Source organism: Oncorhynchus nerka, linkage group LG19, assembly GCF_034236695.1.
Source record: "Oncorhynchus nerka isolate Pitt River linkage group LG19, Oner_Uvic_2.0, whole genome shotgun sequence".
NCBI lineage: Eukaryota > Metazoa > Chordata > Actinopteri > Salmoniformes > Salmonidae > Oncorhynchus > Oncorhynchus nerka.
In genome coordinates, this window is record NC_088414.1 from 29,585,859 (window position 1) to 29,604,019 (window position 18,161).

General features: G+C 42.2%; 3 protein-coding genes across 7 annotated transcripts in view; 1 reads left to right on the plus strand and 2 right to left on the minus strand.

Annotated features, from left to right (window-relative positions):
- On the plus strand, window positions 1-7,876 carry LOC115101355 (histone acetyltransferase KAT5-like). The gene is made up of 15 exons (XM_029620764.2): window positions 1-86; window positions 194-260; window positions 685-753; window positions 916-1,178; window positions 1,785-1,853; window positions 3,292-3,474; window positions 3,587-3,667; window positions 4,389-4,454; window positions 4,695-4,943; window positions 5,677-5,766; window positions 5,872-6,012; window positions 6,102-6,195; window positions 6,336-6,495; window positions 6,586-6,667; window positions 6,778-7,876. Exons 1-15 carry the CDS (start codon window positions 63-65, stop codon window positions 6,910-6,912), a joined length of 1,773 nt encoding a protein of 590 aa, XP_029476624.1. The 5' UTR covers window positions 1-62; the 3' UTR covers window positions 6,913-7,876.
- The window catches only part of LOC115101356 (cation channel sperm-associated protein 1-like), a 27,086-nt gene continuing 15,961 nt past the window's right edge, over window positions 7,037-18,161 (minus strand). Inside the window, exons 1-12 of one of the 5 annotated variants that reach the window (XM_029620766.2) lie at window positions 13,519-13,661; window positions 12,405-12,518; window positions 11,866-12,075; window positions 11,622-11,735; window positions 11,374-11,533; window positions 10,944-11,179; window positions 10,762-10,825; window positions 10,573-10,645; window positions 10,437-10,482; window positions 10,223-10,310; window positions 9,952-10,066; window positions 7,037-8,022 (exon numbers count right to left, since the gene is read on the minus strand). In XM_029620766.2, coding sequence (XP_029476626.2) covers window positions 7,984-8,022; window positions 9,952-10,066; window positions 10,223-10,310; window positions 10,437-10,482; window positions 10,573-10,645; window positions 10,762-10,825; window positions 10,944-11,179; window positions 11,374-11,533; window positions 11,622-11,735; window positions 11,866-12,075; window positions 12,405-12,429 — 1,170 coding nt within the window. In that variant the 5' untranslated portion in view covers window positions 12,430-12,518; window positions 13,519-13,661 and the 3' untranslated portion in view covers window positions 7,037-7,983. Of the gene's footprint in view, window positions 8,023-9,951; window positions 10,067-10,222; window positions 10,311-10,433; window positions 10,483-10,572; window positions 10,646-10,761; window positions 10,826-10,943; window positions 11,180-11,373; window positions 11,534-11,621; window positions 11,736-11,865; window positions 12,076-12,404; window positions 12,745-13,518; window positions 13,662-18,161 lie in introns of those variants that run through there. The other 4 variants (XM_029620765.2, XM_065004851.1, XM_065004850.1 and 1 more) reach the window with 4 other exon arrangements.
- LOC115147042 (insulinoma-associated protein 1a-like) lies at window positions 14,201-16,092 on the minus strand. The gene has a single exon (XM_065004573.1). It carries the CDS (start codon window positions 15,846-15,848, stop codon window positions 14,604-14,606), a length of 1,245 nt encoding a protein of 414 aa, XP_064860645.1. The 5' UTR covers window positions 15,849-16,092; the 3' UTR covers window positions 14,201-14,603.

Here is an 18,161-nt window from a genome sequence, read left to right on the forward strand (position 1 = left end):
AAGATGAGTCCTCTATATATGTCCAATCCCCCATAACTCCTTGCGCGCGTCTATGTTCACAGATGACCAAAATGGCGGATTCGTCGGTGGGTACTCGATAATCCCAAATTGTTATACAATTACAACGTGTATGTGTAGATGTGTGCCCTCGACTTTCATTAATATACATTTTCAATATATTTTCTGTCGACAGGTCGATGTTATCGAGGGCTGTCGGCTCCCTGTTCTCCGAAAAAATCAGGAAAACGAAGACGAGTGGCGTGAGTGTTGTCTCTTGGCTACCGCTAGTAGGGTAGCTAGCGCTACGCTAGCTGCATAATAAAACAACTGTCATGGCTGAATGTTTGAAAACACAAGCGGCTAGCTACGGCTAGTGGCAGATCGGAAACAAATGCGCTGGTTGTGTTTTACGGGGATTTAAAAATGCTTTCTACTTGTGTGTGAACGCTAGCTAGTTAGCTAACTACGTATTTTGACAGCGTGTGAATGCTTAAGTTACAGTTATCTAGCTAACGTTATATTCACATGTGTGCGCTGTTCGTATTTAGAATATAACGTTAGCTAGATGGTGTACTTGGCTATCTAGCTAGTTTCCTACCTAATGTATAAATTGGGACCGCGAAGGTGCTCATTGCTTGGATAGGTATCGATATCTGTCATGTCGTGTGATGTTTTTCTTTGCAGCCCTGGCTGAAATTCTCAGTGTGAAAGAGATCCCTGGGAGAAAACTCTACTATGTCCACTATATTGACTGTGAGTAGCTTATGCTTCATGTAATTCAGAGTGAATGTGATTGTAATGTTCTGACATTGCCACCAGTGATCCTCACAGTAGAAGCACATGTACCAGTATGTCTAAATTTGGAAAACATTTGACTAGATGTATATGTGTTTGTGTCTCTGCTTGTGTTTAAAGTCAACAAGCGTTTGGATGAGTGGGTTACTCCGGAAAGGCTTGACATGAAGAAGCTCCAGTTCCCTAAGAAGGAGGCTAAAACGCCTACTAAGAACGGGCTTCCGGGTTCACGTCCCAGCTCCCCAGAGAGGGAGGTGGTAAGAGCAGCCGGAACTGGCCCCCAACATCCCCCCAGCCGGCCCCCCCAGCCGCAAGCCCAGCAGAAGTGTCTACCCACCAAGACTTCTATACCAGACTTTCAAGTGCTGCAACAACAAGTTCAGGTTTGGCAGTAGTGTCTTAAGCCCAGTTCTGGGAATTGTACTCTGATGCTGACAACTAACATTGTCATTGTAACCTAGATGTTTTTTTTGCAGTTGTGCTTAATACTGAGATTTTGGACAGCTATCTTGTTTAAACCTGTCCACTAAAGTACAACCTATTTTGTGAATACCATCATTTGGTATATAGTCTTTTGAAGCTATGATAATTTGTTGAAATTAGACTGGTTGAAATTATTTATAGACCTTTGTTAAATGAAAATGGCACAATTGGTGCTTCATAAATGATTTCAAAGGTCTTATAAAATGAAATGTCATGTGGCTTATTCAAGATTTCTGGTCTTGGCTCTGTGAGGAGACAGAAGTTGCAAAATAAAGCACCGGGGGATGCATTTCTTCTGTTTTATGATACACTGGCTTATAAAGTCATTCTCAGTGCAAACCACATGTTTATTTTCAACTGCTCAAAAATATGCTGTCTTGACTGATTATGCTTCTATTACAATATTTAATGGATAACATGATTAGTTCAGGTGAAAAACGCAACTCAATGCTTGTGGAGTTTTGTGTGACTGTCAGTTAATCCTCTTCCTTTCTGTTCAAATTCAGAGGAAGAGTCTTGATCTCAACCTTCAGACTGCCACAGCTCCTTCCAGAGGCAAAACCCTGCCCACACCGGTACAGCTTCAAGTTACCCATTCTACAGAGATCCATGATTAACTACTGTTTTGTCCACAAAGTCAGAATGGGTTCATAGCTAAATTTGAATACTAACAACAACCAAATTTAGACTCACTCCAGCTATTTTTGAACTTACAGATATATAATTCTAAAATCAAGGAAAAACATCTTGCGAGTAGATCAGTGCTCAGACTGGTCGATCTCCAACACATTCCTAGTCGATCACCAAACATTTCTGTAAAAAAAACGATCAAGCCTTTCGTTCCTATTTTAATTTTTTTCATTTGTTTTGCACTGATTGCAGTAGGTGCACTTGATTTAGCAGCCCTAGTGAAGGTAGAACTCAGCCTACCGGGTAGGTCCAGAGAGAATATCAAGTGTACCTATAGGTCTACCGCTGGCCAAACAGATAACTCGGATCATTTCTGCACAGTTTCCTCGAGCCATAGTCTAAAAAGAAGCCTCGAACGCACAGCAAAGTTGATACTGTGAGATTTCAAAACTTTTAAAACCTTGACAAGAGAGAGACAAGTGTAGCAAAGAGCTGCTGTTTTTGAGTAAGTTCTTGATCAGCACTGTCAATACTTTTATAAGCCATAATGCGTGTTCTCCCTACTTCCACTCACGCTACAACCAGCACTGCAGCTGTAATGAATGAGTACAACCAGCACTGCAGCTGTAATGAATGAGTATAGTAAAGTGTTCCGATAAGCTTACGTTGTTATTAGCGGCTTGCCTTTAAAAAAAAATGTGGAATATTTAAATTTTTCTGGTCATAAGAGTAACAACATTAATTGGTGCATGAGGCAGAAATAATGCAGTGTGACTTGAGTATCGCCATCAGCTGGAAGACCATGTTCCTTTTCTCAGCGGAGGGAGGGAGAGGAGGGAAGGTGAGTCAGGTAAGGCAGCCTCACCACTGCTTCCTCCTTCCGTCAGACTGAACATCAGATGCAGGCCAAAAAAAGCTAATTATTATGCTCACTCAACTTGTTGTGCGACTAAGCTATCAATTACCAGTGTTTAAATATCATTTCAAAATGTTCTGGGAAGAACATTGGCTATGCTTCATTTTCCCTACCAATATGCGGTGGTAAAGGAATTGGGCCTATAGCCTTCTGCACTAACATCATTGCTACAGAACTGTTTTTAATTGGTTAATGTTGCATAGGCTTTAAAAAAGTGGTGATCTCGGCTTGCATTTTGACTCAAAGGTTTGTGACCTCTGGAGTATATGATAAATTATATTGTTGACTGGGTTTTTTTCCCCCCGGCCCTAGAATATGACTGGTAATGTAAAAGATGGCTATAACACCTTGATTATGCCTGTGGTGTGGTTGGCATTTGAAATTCCATCAACATAATCTTAAGAGATTAATTAAATGTCTCGGAATGAGTTTTTTTTTCATGTCTGCCCATGTTTCGCCTCATACAGAAGAGGAAAGCAGAGTCGGTGTCCCTGGCAACACAAGTGTCCCCGGCAACCCCCGTGCCATCCTTGCCAGGTTTGGCTGAAGCCTCCCAGGTGTCAGTTTACCCTGCTGTGAGGGACACCAACACTTTCAACCTCAAATCCAACGCCCACGATGATCACGAGCAGCTTACCTCACTCACGACGGTACACCAACATTTTATAACTTTGCCCTTCTGTAATGATCAATCTCTATCCTCCCAATATTACTGTGCGTCTGTGTTTTGATTTCTTATCCCCTCTTTTCAAATCTTCCCAGAATGGTACTGCCCGTCGCCCCATGCCCAATCAACCAGGCAGGAAGAGGAAGCAGCCCCCCAACTGTGGGGGAACCGATGAGGTATGGAACACTTAAGGGATGATGACCATTTGTTTCTTTAATCGACTCATTAGTTGCTCGTTTCAACTGTAGACCATCTCTTCTCCCATCATTCACATTTATAGATTGATGCACTTTAGCATTATACTGGCATCAACAATTCATTCTTATGTTTTTGGAAATTGCATCAGCTTCCTTTTTGAGTTGAAACGCATCAAAAATATATCAGATTTTCACACAGGATAAAGCACAATAATATCCAGTTAGTGCTTAGGGTCCTTACTACATTGACAAGTTGAGCTGGGATACTGGACTAGTGTTGATTCTTACTGTCCTTGACCTATATGTCTATCTTTCATGGTTATATGGTTTCAGTTACAGTCATCTGTTTCAGAAGCCTGTGTTGGCATCAGCGCAAGCACATTTTCAACAATTTTACTTGCAGCATTGTAGTGATCGTGTGAGGAAGCAAAATTGGGTTTTACGTAATTATCTGTGTGAATTCAGGAATGATCAGCTATTGTGATTTATTTCCTTCCCTTTCTGTTTAATGTTAAGATATCCCTCCCCAAATTAACAAGGAACGAAAGAACAGGTCAATATGATATATGAAGAAATCTCCCTGTTGACCTTTAACCATTGAGTTGTCCTGTATTGGTATAATTAGTATAAAAGTGAATTATTTTCCGTCCCTCTTAAATCAGTGTCCAAAAGCCCTCTAATCTGCTTGTTTTTCTGCTAGATAATTAAGGTTTTCCAGTATAACAACAGCCCTCGATGTGCCAATGTCTATCTGCCGCCAGGAGAGGTCCGTCTCATTTCCTTCTCATTGCCTGTGTGTCTTTGTTTCTGGAATTATTTTAAAGGTTTTGGCCTTCGATCAGACCTTTATTTCATATGAGAGCTATTTCTCAGTGTCTGGTTTTGTTTAGCTGTAAAAACTACCTATGTTTAATCAATTATTTAATTTGAATTTATTGGCTTCTAACACAATGCATCAGATATGGAATACTGTTGTTCTCTTCCCTTTCCTACTATTTTGTGTCAGGACTCGCAGGACAGCTCCGATGGCATCCCCTCTGCCCCTCGCATGACCGGTAGTCTGGTGTCGGACCGTAGCCATGACGACATTGTCACGCGTATGAAGAACATTGACTGCATTGAACTGGGCCGCCACAGGCTGAAGCCCTGGTACTTCTCCCCCTACCCACAGGAACTGACCACATTGCCTATTCTCTACCTCTGCGAGTTCTGCCTCAAGTACCTCAAGAGCCTTAAGTGTCTGCAGAGGCATCTGGTGAGATGCTACATTAGAATATCTCAATGTAATGTGTGTAATACCATCACTAGAGACAGGGTTGCTGTGCAGTCATGATATTGTTTGAGCTACAGAAGCCCAGGGGTCAACCAATCAGCTAGGCTGAGCTAATGGATATAGCTACACTGAGTATACAAAACATGAATGTTCTTTCCATTATATAGACTGACCAAGTGAATCCAGATTAAAGGTATGATCCCTTATTGATGTCACTTGTTAAATCTACTTCAATCAGTGCAGATGAAGGGGAGGAGACAGGTTAAAGATGGATTTTTAAGCATTGACACTTAAGACATGGATTGTGTATGTGTGCCATTGAGGGTGAATGGGCAAGACAAAAAAAATGTAAGTGCCTTTGAACGAGATATGGTAGTAGGCCCCAGGCGCACCGGTTTGTGTCAAAAACGGCAACGCTGGTGGAGTTTTCACACTCAACAGTTTCCTGTGTGTATCAAGAATGGTCTTCCAGCCAACTTGGCACAACTGTGGAAAGCATTGGTGTCAACATGGGCCAGCATCCACTTGACACCTTGTAGAGTCCACCCCGTGACAAATTGAGGCTGTTCTGAGGGCAAAAGGGGGCACAACTCAACATTAGAAACGTGTTCCTAATGTTTGGTATACTCCGTGTATATGTCCACTAGGGGCTTGGATACAGATCCACCATGTTTATGCATGTGATCCCATATTATTCTCCTGGTCTCTCATCTAGACCAAGTGTAATCTTCGGCATCCCCCTGGCAATGAGATCTACCGCAAGGGCACCATCTCCTTTTTTGAAATAGACGGCAGAAAAAACAAAGTGAGTAAAGTCCATGATCCTCCCAGCTGCATGGTCACCCCTCGTTATTCTAATGAGTTTCATTGAGATTCTCGCTTCACAACTCATTTCTCCCATGTTTGCCAGACATACTCTCAGAACCTGTGTTTACTGGCCAAGTGTTTCCTGGACCACAAGACGCTGTACTATGACACAGACCCCTTCCTCTTCTACGTCATGACAGAGTACGACTCCAAGGGCTTCCACATAGTGGGCTACTTCTCCAAGGTACACTGAACTCTCCTTATATCCTGGTATTAACAGGTAAACATCCGCTGCTCACGAATATCAGCAATAATCCTATGATCTGTGCACAGGAGAAAGAGTCGACGGAAGATTACAACGTGGCTTGTATTCTCACCTTACCTCCCTACCAGAGGAGAGGCTACGGCAAATTGCTCATTGAGTTCAGTAAGTGACATAACTGACTTTTTAAATATTGTATCTCGGTGTAAATGTGTGAAACCATTGTACTTCTACCTCTGTGGGAGTGTTGAAATGTGGCCATTTGGTATGCCGTCACTAATTGTCTTGTTTCTGTTGGTCTTCAGGTTATGAGCTGTCTAAGGTAGAGGGGAAGACGGGCACACCAGAGAAGCCTCTGTCTGACCTGGGGCTGCTCTCCTACCGCTCTTACTGGTCCCAGACCATCCTGGAGATCCTCATGGACCTCAAGCCTGACAACGGGGAGAGGCCTCAGATCACAATCAAGTATGACTCTGTCCTGTTCTCTGATGGTTTTCTTTTTATAGCTCAAGTTGCTTCTGTAACCTAATATCACATTGTCTTGTATATTTCCAGTGAGATCAGTGAGATCACCAGTGTGAAGAAAGAGGATGTCATATCTACACTTCAGTACCTAAACCTAATAAACTACTATAAGGTGAGCGATACTAGAGAGCAGGGGACAGCACTCAGCACTGTACTTTTAGCTGTTACGGGAACATTCTTGATCAGCATATTTGAACCTCTTCTCTCCCTATGGTTTCTCAGGGCCAGTATATTCTGACTCTTTCAGAGGACATAGTGGAGGGGCATGAGAGAGCAATGCAGAAGCGTCATCTGCCCATCGACCCCAAATGCCTTCACTTCACCCCCAAGGACTGGAGCAAGAGGGGCAAGTGGTAGAACCCTGTCTGTTTCTCCTGGCCCCACTCTCCCTCTTACCACAGACTTTCCTGAAGCAATCGGGATGGAGAGCACCACAGGTCTCCTCAGAGGGAGCTTCAATAGATTTATTTTTGCTCCCCCCTAATCGTCATCGGACCCTTTTTTGTTGAAGATTTAAAAATGAACAAGAACTGTTTATTACCCATGTTTCATCTCACTGTTCTGTCTTTGACACAAGTAGATCAATTTTCTTAGTCTCAAAGTAGGAATGGTCGTAATTTCAGATTGAGGACTCCTACCCTCGGTTTCTTCAACAGAGTGTGCCAGGAAGGTGAAGGCAGTCTTGGACTAGTCAGAATATGTGCTCATGTTAGTGAAAATCACTCCGTTTATTGTTTTGGATGTAATCCTGGATTTTGACTACACGTCCAGTTTCATTGATCCAACACACAATGAGAACTACAGATCTAACTGCTTGTAATTGTATATACACTATCCTGTTTTATAAATGATTTTTAAAGTGGTGAAGCATTTCTGTATGTCAAATGTAATGTGCGGGGATGCTCAGTACAGAAAATAAGCCATGTCGAACTGTTACAAGAATGTAAATGTGGATACATGTACAGTTCTGTCCTTTAAAAAAAAACTTGAATGTAAATGAACATGTTTGGCACTGTGTGTGTCATTTAATTTAATTACTATTTACTGTACATTTGTGTGTATTAGGAATTTGTAGTAAGTGATTCATACTTTTTTGTGTTGTCGCTACTATTTGGTCATTTCCCTTCATATTTAAGTGCAAATTCAACATTGATTTGTTTTATCTTTTGTATTATCTGAACAGTGTAGGGGTTTGTGATTTAAATAAAAAAGGTAACATTTTTGGCCACACTGAAAGGCTATAAATCTAACAAACATGAGCTTTATATAAAAAGCCTAAAGAGATGGATTTACACATATCTAATAAACTAGGGCACTTTTACTGGGTTTCATGACTTTAATGAGTTCTCAAAGTATAACATCTGAGTTTCCATCACTGATCTGGATAAAGCAATAAGGGTTTATTTACTAGGTTTGACCCTTGTTTCTCTATTCGTGGTCATTCCCCTGACTGTCCTCCTCTGTTGCCTGAAAAGGACATCAATACAACAGTTTAGAAGCTGAATCAGAAGCCTTATTCCTTGGCTGTTTACACATTTCCAGGTATCTATGGCTGCAGTTACACAGGCAGCCCAATTCTGATATTTTGCCCAATTAGTTGCAAAAGAGCTGGTCTGATTGGTCAAGAGACCAATTTCCTGGTAAAAATATCAGAATTGGGCTGCCTGTGTACACGCAACGCAGCCTTAGGCAGCAGACATCAATTTATATGTACAGTTGAAGTTGGAAGTTTACATACACCTTAGCCAATTACATTTAAACTCAGTTTTTCACAAATTCCTGACATTTAATCCTAGTAAAAATTCCCTGTTTTAGTTCAGTTAGGATCACCACTTTATTTTAAGAATGTGAAATGTCAGAATAATAGTAGAGTGATTTATTTCAGCTTTTATTTCTTTCATCACATTCTCAGTGGGTCAGAAGTTTACATACACTCAATTAGTATTTGGTAACATTGCCTTTAAATTGTTGAACTTGGGTCAAATGTTTCGGGTAGCCTTCCACAAGCTTCCCACAATAAGTTGGGTGAATCTTGGCCCATTCCTCCTGACAGAATTGGTGTAACTGAGTCAGGTTTGTAGGCCTCCTTGCTCGCACACACTTTTTCAATTCTGCCCACACAGTTTCTATAGGATTGAGGTCAGAGCTTTGTGATGGCCACTCCAATACTTTGACATTGTTGCCATTTTGCCACAAATTTTGAAGTATGCTTGGGGTAATTGTCCATTTGGAAAACCCATTTGCGACCAAGCTTTAACTTCCTCACTGATGTCTTGAGATGTTGCTTCAATATATCTGCATAATTGTCCTTCCTCATGAAGCCATCTATTTTGTGAAGTGCACCAGTCCCTCCCGCAGCAAAGCACCCCCACAACATGATGCTGCCACCCCCGTGCTTCACGGTTGGGATGGTGTTCTTCGGCTTGCAAGCCTCCACCTTTTTCCTCCAAACATTATGGCCAAACAGTTCTATATTTGTTTCATCAGACCAGAGGACATGTCTCCAAAAAGTGTGATCTTTGGCCCCATGTGCAGTTGCAAACCGTAGTCTGGATTTTTTTTTATGGCGGTTTGGGGCAGTGGCTTCTTCCTTGCTGAGTGGCCTTTCAGGTTATGTCGATATTGGACTCGTTTTACTGTGGATAAAGATACTTTTGTACCTGTTTCCTCCAGCATCTTCACAAGGTCCTTTGCTGTTGTTCTGGGATTGATCGCACTTTTCGCACTAAAGTATGTTCATCTCTAGGAGACAGAACGCGTCTCCTTCCTGAGCGGTATGACGGCTGCGTGGTCCCATGGTGTTTATACTTGTGTACTATTATTTGTACAGATGAACGTGGTACCGTCAGGCGTTTGGAAATTGCTCCAAAGGATGAACCAGACTTGAGGTCTACAATTTATTTTCTGAGGTCTTGGCTGATTTCTTTTGATTTTCCTATGATGTCAAGCAAACACGCACTGAGTTTGAAGGTAGGCCTTGAAATACATCCACAGGTACACCTCCAATTGACTCAAACGATGTCAATTAGCCTATCAGAAGCTTCTAAAACCATGACATCATTTTCTGGAATTTTCCAAGCTGTTTAAAGGCACAGTCAACTTAGTGTATGTAAACTTCTGACCCACTGGAATTGTGATACAGTGAATTATAAGCGAAATAATCTGTAAACAATTGTTGGAAAAATTACTTGTGTCATGCATGTCCTAACCAACTTGCCAAAACTATAGTTTGTTAACAATACATTTTTGGAGTGGTTGAAAAATGAGTTTTAATGACTCCAACCTAAGTGTATGTAAACTTCTGACTTCAACTGTAAGTAAAATGGAGCTATATTGTACTCCACTCCAGAAGTTTCTGTCTACAGAGAGAATGTCTACAGAGAGAAATGCTCTCACCTCAAAGAAGGTGTCAATGAGACGCTCCAGAACACAGCCCTGAGAGCGGAAAGTCTGCTGGTTCTGATCTATGGATGCCAGCAGTCTGAGGAAGCTGGTGATCAGCTCTATCTCCCTATGGACCAGTCATGTTGGGGCTCTTGTTAGATTGTGACTACAGCACATAGACTAGTTTGTAAAACGGCTTGGCAAAACAGGCTTTTCTGTTTGCATTGTGAACCAAATTGACAGCTGGCTTTTCTCCTGTTTTGTGTTAGACATAGTTTCTTACCTCTTTCCATACTTATTTTCACTATAGGTCAATTTGAGGGCCTCTTCATAGAACTCCTCATCGGTCTGTGGTTCAATGGGCTGGGGCTCTACAGACAGGACGAGAGGAGACTGGTTCAGTCCTGTCTTTCTGATGCTTATTGTTTGTATTTTGCCTCACCCACAAGTACATGTGGTAGCCTTTTGAAAAATGTCGGACCGACCGACCAACCAACCTAACTTCTTCATTGACTGCATCTCGCTCTCATATATATCCTGGAACTAAAGTAGAAAAGAATGCAGTGGTATGTTCAGCAACATCTACACCAGTATCTGTCTTTTTTGCCTTATTGATTGTCATGGTCGGAATACCTTTTGGATCTTTGACGCCATCCGTCTCTTGATTGTCATCTGGAAGTTGTCGACGAGGACAGCAATGAATAGACTATGCAGAGAAAAGGACAATGTCCAATTAAAAGGGTGTTGGCTCTTGAAGAACATAGTAGGAGTATCAGACATGCATTGTAGTGTCTTTGTTGCAACATTTTCAAGCCTACTCACTTGAGGAAAGTGAAGTATTCCACCACAATGTACAGGACAAGGAAGATGATAATATGTGGTGCACCTGTCATTTTTAGAAAGTTAAAGTCTTGACCACAAATAGTTACATCATGTGATGATTGATGATGCCCAACTTCTAGACCATGCATGACACACACACACTGTAGTGTTCCCTCTCTCACCGTTGTCTCGGCTGGTAGAGTAGATGAAAGCCCAGTCATCCAACGTGAGCAGCTGGAACAGAGTGAAAATTGTCCGAAACATGGTGCCAAAGCGATGCGGGTCAGACTCGTTGAACATCTCTCGGAAAATGACAGCAAACATGAAGAGGAATGTGAACATGAGGATGATGATGGCCCCCATAGACTGGAGAGACTGGAGACAGGTGGACACGATGGACTGGAGATTTTGGAGAAAGCTGTCAAGGAAAGGATGACATGTTACTGAATCATGATGAAAGATATTAGATGTTGATGTATTAATATAGGTTATGTACTTGGGGTTTCAGACTTCATCCATTGAAGTTCTATGAAAGGAAATCAAACAGAGGGGTGGTCGGTCTGAATAATGAGTTATTCTGCATGAATGCTGAAAAACATTCATGCATCCTACCGGATGGTACGCAAGACCCGGAACGCTCGGATGGCCCGGACCCCTTTGAAGAGCTTGAGGATGCGGAAGATTGTGGATGCCTGACCTCCACTGAAGTTCCCTGTAGACTCAATGAGTGGCAGCAGGAAGTCAATGAGGCTCATCGTAATGATGAAAAAGTCTGAGACAGGCAGAGAACAGAGGGGGAAAATAGAAATGAGATGAAACAGCGGGAGACTGATCCCAAGCCAATGCAAACAGCTACTTACCCAGGTCATTCCATGGGTTTTTGAAGTAGAGTCGACCCCAGACAAGCAATTTCAGCACACATTCCATTAAATAGATTGCCAGAAAAGCGGAATCCAAAGCTGAGAAGAACCACCCTGGCATTGGGAAACAAAACAGATGTCATTAACACACTTCAACCCATTAATGAGCTCTTTATGCAGGAGGATAGAGAACTTACTAAAAGTAGATTTTAAAGAGTCAATGTATTTTCCCTGTTTCTCACACCTCCTCTCACAGTCACACTTTCAAATGTCTGGGCCACCAGGGTCCCTGTGTTGAGCACCACCACAAACAGGATGAACTTGTCAAACATGGGGTCTTCTGTGAAGGCCACAATGATCCTGAACAGCTGATGCATCCAGTCCTGCAGAGCACCCCATGCCCTCAGCCAACCTTTTCTAGAGTTTCGCTGTTCCCTGATCCTTCGCTGCTCATCTGAGAGAGAGAGAGAGAGAGAGAGAGAGAGAGAGAGAGAGAGAGAGAAGGTTGGTGGCACCATAGGAGGTTGGTGGCACCTTAATTAGGGAGGATGGGCTCGTGGTAATGACTGTAACGGGATGGGTATAATGGTTTCAAACACATCAAACATGTTTGAATCTTCTATGTATTCCATTGCAGCCATTACAATGAGTCTGTTCTCTTATAACTCTTCCCACCAGCCTCCTCTGGCACACTCATAATTAAAGTGGCCGTTGTGAGTTGTAACTTTTCCGGAACAGTTTGCCTCTATGACGATAGTCGTCAGGATACCATACTTCACATACCTTTTTGGATGAGCCTCTTCAACATTTCACCATCTAAGGCCGCACATGTTGAGAACACTCGCTTCTTGTGTGGCTGCTTGGCGGCTACAGATGACTTGTGGTGGCTGGTTGAGCCTGCATTATAGATAATGAATGATGATGAGACATACAAACACACAGAAGTACAGAGAGATTTGATGACAGTGTGGATTATAAATATTGGATTCTGAAGTCATTCTTCCATGTAAAAGTAAAACGTTGTGAGTTTGGGCGGGGGGGGGGGGTCTTGCCCTTTCCAGCCACTGTCTGCCTGTATGATGGTCGATTTTCCATCTTGCACTCCAGGCTAAACACACACACACTGCAGAGAAGAGTACCGTGTACAGTGAAGTATAATGAAAACATGTAACATCAAACCTGTAATCTCTTATTGTAACAACCTGTAAAGCTACTGACCACCAAAATGGTCATAGTGGAGAACTTTGAGCACTTTCTGATGGCAGCGCAATGATTTATTGTATTGTTAGACTTAGAGGAACTTTAGTTTTCCAAGGGAACATTACTTCATGCCATCACTACTTTATCTTCACAACAATTCCCCGTGTCATTGGCTACAAACACTTCTAATTAAGGCATCTGTCAAATATTCATCAATACAAACAAGTCGCTAAGCATTTACCGGATTGTCTCTGGAAAAATTAAACCTTCGGCATGGAGGAAGGGTACATAATGCCACTGGAATACATCTGTGCGTCATAAGGACTTCTTTATTCTCAACACTTCCTTGACCATTCTATTCCATCCATTCTATTCTTCTCTACTGTGCTATTATTTTTCGGGTTTTTGTCTCTCTCCACAAGGATGCGGGATGATAACAGTTTAGCAAACAAAAATTGTTTCCATTTGATGTGAGAGGATCTCTTGCGTCAAAAATGAACGAAGGACTCTTCCTTGGCTTGTTATAATAAGCCATTTCAATTTGAACCATTTCAATTGATTTTGGAATAGTGGTGAAAAAACAGGACGTAGTCTACTTATATTTTGTCTGATTTCTAACACATTTTGAAATAGTAATATGGTTACATTTTGAAATGTAGGTCGTCATTGTAAATAAGAACGTTCTTAACGGACTTACCTGCATAAATAAAGGTGACAAGAATAATTTTTTTAACAGGCTATTCACTACCTTTTATGAAAACAACGATACGTGCATAATTTCGTAAATATAGGCAAAATTGTTATTCCGTTTTTTTTTATCCGTAAGAAGTCGAAAACAACTTCCTGTCTGTGGAATTTAAGACTGATAACCGTTATCCTACTTCCGGCAGTCACGGAGTACCCCCAACAGTACACATTTTTGATGTGACCCTGGACACCTAATTAAACTTGTCAACTTATCATCAAGCCCTCAATGAGTTGAATCAGGTGAGTTTGTCAGGGGCAACAACCAAAATGTGTGCTGTTGGGGGTACTCGAGGACTAGAGTTGGAAAACAGTCCTACTGCACCCTTCCCCTGAAGTTGGACCTAATGACCACTGTCAAGGTCGATGCGTAAAGTTGGAAAAATGTATTGTTGATAAGGACTATTCTACATCAAATGGGGACATGGAATAGTCCATATTTTTTAATAGTCTATTTGCTCTAAATAAAGAGCATACTTTTAGAATTGGTGTTGGAGATTATATGGTATGTATGTTAAGTATATGTTGCAGGAAATGGATCTAACCTAACAAAAAGTAAAAACACCATGACATATAATATAATACATATAAATATATAAAAATAATAATAAATACACAAATACACAATTGCATAGTAGATTTATACTCCCTTTATTATTTTAGGAAGAAGTTGGCATGGTAATATTGTTTCAACGAAAAATATGACATTAATTTGGTCAGAGGTAATTAGAGGGAATGCGAAATAGCTTTTTTATCATTACGCAAATCATCACAGTCAAAAGCAACATGATTCATACAAATGTGGGCAGATAAATAAACAAACACATACATTATTAAATAAACAAATAAATAAATATCAAATAAATAATTGATTAGATAGATAGATAAATATAACTTTGTAGAAAACAAAACTAATTTACACAAAACTATAGCCAACTATTCAGGAGAAATATTTCTGATTTCACAACAATTGTTTACAAGAACTCTGTCCAAACATGGAATTCAGTCATAATGCCCGAAACAAACAGTCTGATGTTATTAAATAGTTTGAGACAAAACGATGACCTGTCTGCTCTCCGTTGGGTGATATTTGTTTATGTGTCTGGTGAGGCCAGAAGAGGAGAATACATTTTCACTACAAAATCGACACGGAAACACCTCTCCTGTCACCTTTGTGATGCACTCAGTCCCTGCGTATTTGGAGGAGGGCTCGGGTGTTTCTGGGCGGGACTCGAGCAGGCTGCTGGGTTGTTGGTCGGAGACTTTGGCCGAATGAGACTGATTCTGAGGATGACTAGCTGCCTTCCTATTGTGCAAGGCCAAGTGTTTCCTCAGGTACGCTTGTTTTCTGAATTTCTTTGAGCACTGTGGGCAGCTGAACATCATTTCTTCATCAGAGCCCGAGTCTGAGGGTGGCGGGGAGGGTGGGAGCGCCTCTCTGGCTGTTGGTGTGTCAGGTCGGCTCTCCTCTCTCTGTGATGAGACTCTCTCCACTTGGAAACCCTTTGGCTTGTGCCAACGTCGGTGGGAGGCCAGGTTAGCGGGACAACTAAACACTTTGTCACACTCGTCGCAGCGATATTCGATTCGGACGATGCGAGAGCACTTGTGGAAGGCCAAAGTGAGAGGGTCTGCGTACCGCTCCTTGCAAAGCTGACAGATGAATTCTCCAAGCGGAATGCTGGTGTTGGAGCGTTGCTTCACCTCATCCTCTGCCTCCTCTGTAATGCGCAATCCGAGGACGGGAGATGTGGTTACCTCATCCCGGAGGCTGGACTTCTTCTCTTGGTTTTGGGAGCTTGAGGACTTGCGCTTTTTATAATTCGTATGGGGAGATTTAGCGTTGGAGGAGGCAGGCCGCTTCACTGCTGCATATTTAGCATTCCCGCACATGGTGTCCAGTCTGGTGGTCATCTCCTGAAGAGACGACGACACTGGGGAACCATCAATGGTGAAACTTCCCAAATTTGCCTCGGGGAAGGTATCTGCTGGAGCAGAAGAAAGAGAGCTTAGCATTTGATGAGCGGCGTCCACGGGTGTGTATTGATATCCCTCGCTGTCAGGCCGGGTCGGGCTCAGTGAAGGCGCACAGTGACACTCTGGAATTCCACCGAAAATACCCCGACTGGGAACTCTGATAAAGTTGTGGCAAGGCAGTGCATGAGCCGGGGCATTCTCGACCAGCGAAGAGCAGTTGGCGTCCAGCGCCAAGTCCTCCTCGCGTATCCTGTATGAAACTGGACCAGCCATTTTAGAACGTTTTATAAGGAAACCCTTTGGCATGGTGACTGTCAGGAAGCACACTCGACGCGTTATAAACAACCTCAATAAGATTTTGCTGTTAAAGTCGAGCCCAGAAATTGGAATGAGGCGTGTCTAATCGCAGTGCGCCCTATTCGCTCTGCAGTACTTGTCCACACTGGCCCTCTGTCGTTTGTCTCCGTTTTTATAAAGGCCCCGAGCGGTCATTGTGCGTCAGTTAGGACGCAGATGGCAGCAGTCCAGCCGTCAATAGAAAGGCCCGGCAACATGATCCACCGGGAGTCTCTGAGGAGCACAGCGACAGATGTCAGCCTCCCCCATTGCGGAGTCCCCCCCAGACCACTTGTCCCGTCCTTGACGGTCCCTTGCCATTATGCAGATTACACAGAGCCACACCACACTTATCCAGCCTTTATTCTCCCATGTCCTCTGAGACTATTCAACACACACGTACCGCAGCCGTCCATCCATTCATCAAAACACACGATTCAAAAGGAGAAGGGGGGGGGGGTGAGTCAGACTTGTGCCAGTTTGGGGGTAAAGAGGCAGAGGGAAGAGGCACAGCACCAGTACATTTATGCAGATCAGTGCTCAATGCGCTGCTCAAATGCGCCTTAAACATAGACGTCCAGGGGCATTCAGCCCGTTGAACAATTTAATTTAATGTGATTTCAACATCAAGACAATAAAAATCACCAAAAAAGTAACTCCATTTGTGAAGTTATTTTACGTTTTGGGAATTCAGGCCCTGATGTGAAGGGGATCCCAATTATTTTATCATCAACGTTTAAAAAGCTCCCTAGTTGTGGCAAACATTGAATACCTCCAACGTCAAACGTCTCAACTCAACAATAGAAACAGTCTGGAAAAAAACACATTACATATACAGACCCAACCCCCAACATAACAAAATACATATTATTAGCATCAAAGCTATCTGAATCAGGGCTGTCTTGTAAAAGAGCAAAAAAAAACGTTTGAAATCAATAAATGGTAAAGGTCACAGACCAAACATCTTCCATAGCCTAACTGTAAAGCCATGAAACGTGTGACAGGTTTACCTATTAACTAAATGTCAGTGTTTAAAACTTAAACATAAGGCATTTAGATTTGCCAATTAATGTTCTTATCTTAAACACAGGTTGTTTAGTATGCACGATTAAACATGATAGTCAGCTTTTTCCAGTCACTTTCCAACCAGGAGAACACCTATATCTCCTGTGTTCAGATTGTAAACACTAGTGTTTACTTTCCCATCATCCTGTTTAGAGTGCATTGTCACTAGAAATTGATGTGACTTTCCATGCCTTTTATTCAAATCAGTATTAGGTATCTGTCATCTTACCTACACTGAACAAAAATATAAATGTGGCATTTAAAGTGTTGGTCCCATGTTTCATGAGATTAAATAAAAGATCCCAGAAATTTTACATATTTCCAAAAGGCTTATTTCTCTAAAATGTTGTGACACATTTGTTTACTTCCATGCTAGTGCGCATTTCTACTTTGCCAAGATAATCCATCCAACTGACAGGTGTGGTATGTCAAGAAGATGATTAAATAACATGATCATTACACAGGTGCACCTTGTGCTGGGGACAAAAAAGGCCAATCTAAAATGTGTAGTTTGTCACACAACATAATGCCACAGATGTCTCAAATTTTTAGGGAGTGTACTATTGGCATGCTGACTGGAGGAATGTCCACCAGAGCTGTTGCCAGATAATTGAATGTTCATTTCTCTACCATAAGCCTCCTCCAATGTCATTTAAGAGAATTTGGCAGTACGTCCAACCGGCCTCACAACCACAGACCACGTGTATGGCGTTGTGTGGATGAGTGGTTTTCTGATGTCAACGTTATGAACAGAGTGCCCCATGGTGGCGGTGGGGTTATGGTATGGGCAGGCATAATTTAGGGACAATGAACACAATTGCATTTTATTTATGGAAATCTGCATGCACAGAGATACAGTGAAAATATCCTGAGGCCCATTGTCATGCCATTCCTCTGCAGTTTTCACCTCATGTTTAACCATGATGATCCCTGGCCCCATGTCGCAAGGATCTGAACACAATTCCTGGAAGCTGAAAATGTTCCAGTTCTTCCATGACCTGCATTCTCACCAGACATGTCACCCATTGAGCATGTTTGGGACGCTCTGGGTCAACGTGTACGACAGCATGTTCCAGTTCACGTCAATATCCAGCAACTTCACACAGCCATTGAAGAGGAATGGGACAACATTCTACAGGCCACAATCAACAGCCTGATCCAGTCTATGCAAAGGATGTGTTGCGCTGCATGAGGAAAAATGATGGTCAAATGCCGAAG

Bases quoted from the DNA above. Each gene is read 5' to 3' on its own strand.
- LOC115101355 (XM_029620764.2), top strand. From the start codon at position 63: ATGACCAAAATGGCGGATTCGTCG. The intron at 1,854-3,291 runs GTACAGCTTCAA...CGCCTCATACAG, and splicing joins GCAAAACCCTGCCCACACCG to AAGAGGAAAGCAGAGTCGGT. The intron at 3,475-3,586 runs GTACACCAACAT...AAATCTTCCCAG, and splicing joins AGCTTACCTCACTCACGACG to AATGGTACTGCCCGTCGCCC.
- LOC115147042 (XM_065004573.1), bottom strand. From the start codon at position 15,848: ATGCCAAAGGGTTTCCTTATAAAACGTTCTAAAATGGCTGGTCCAGTT.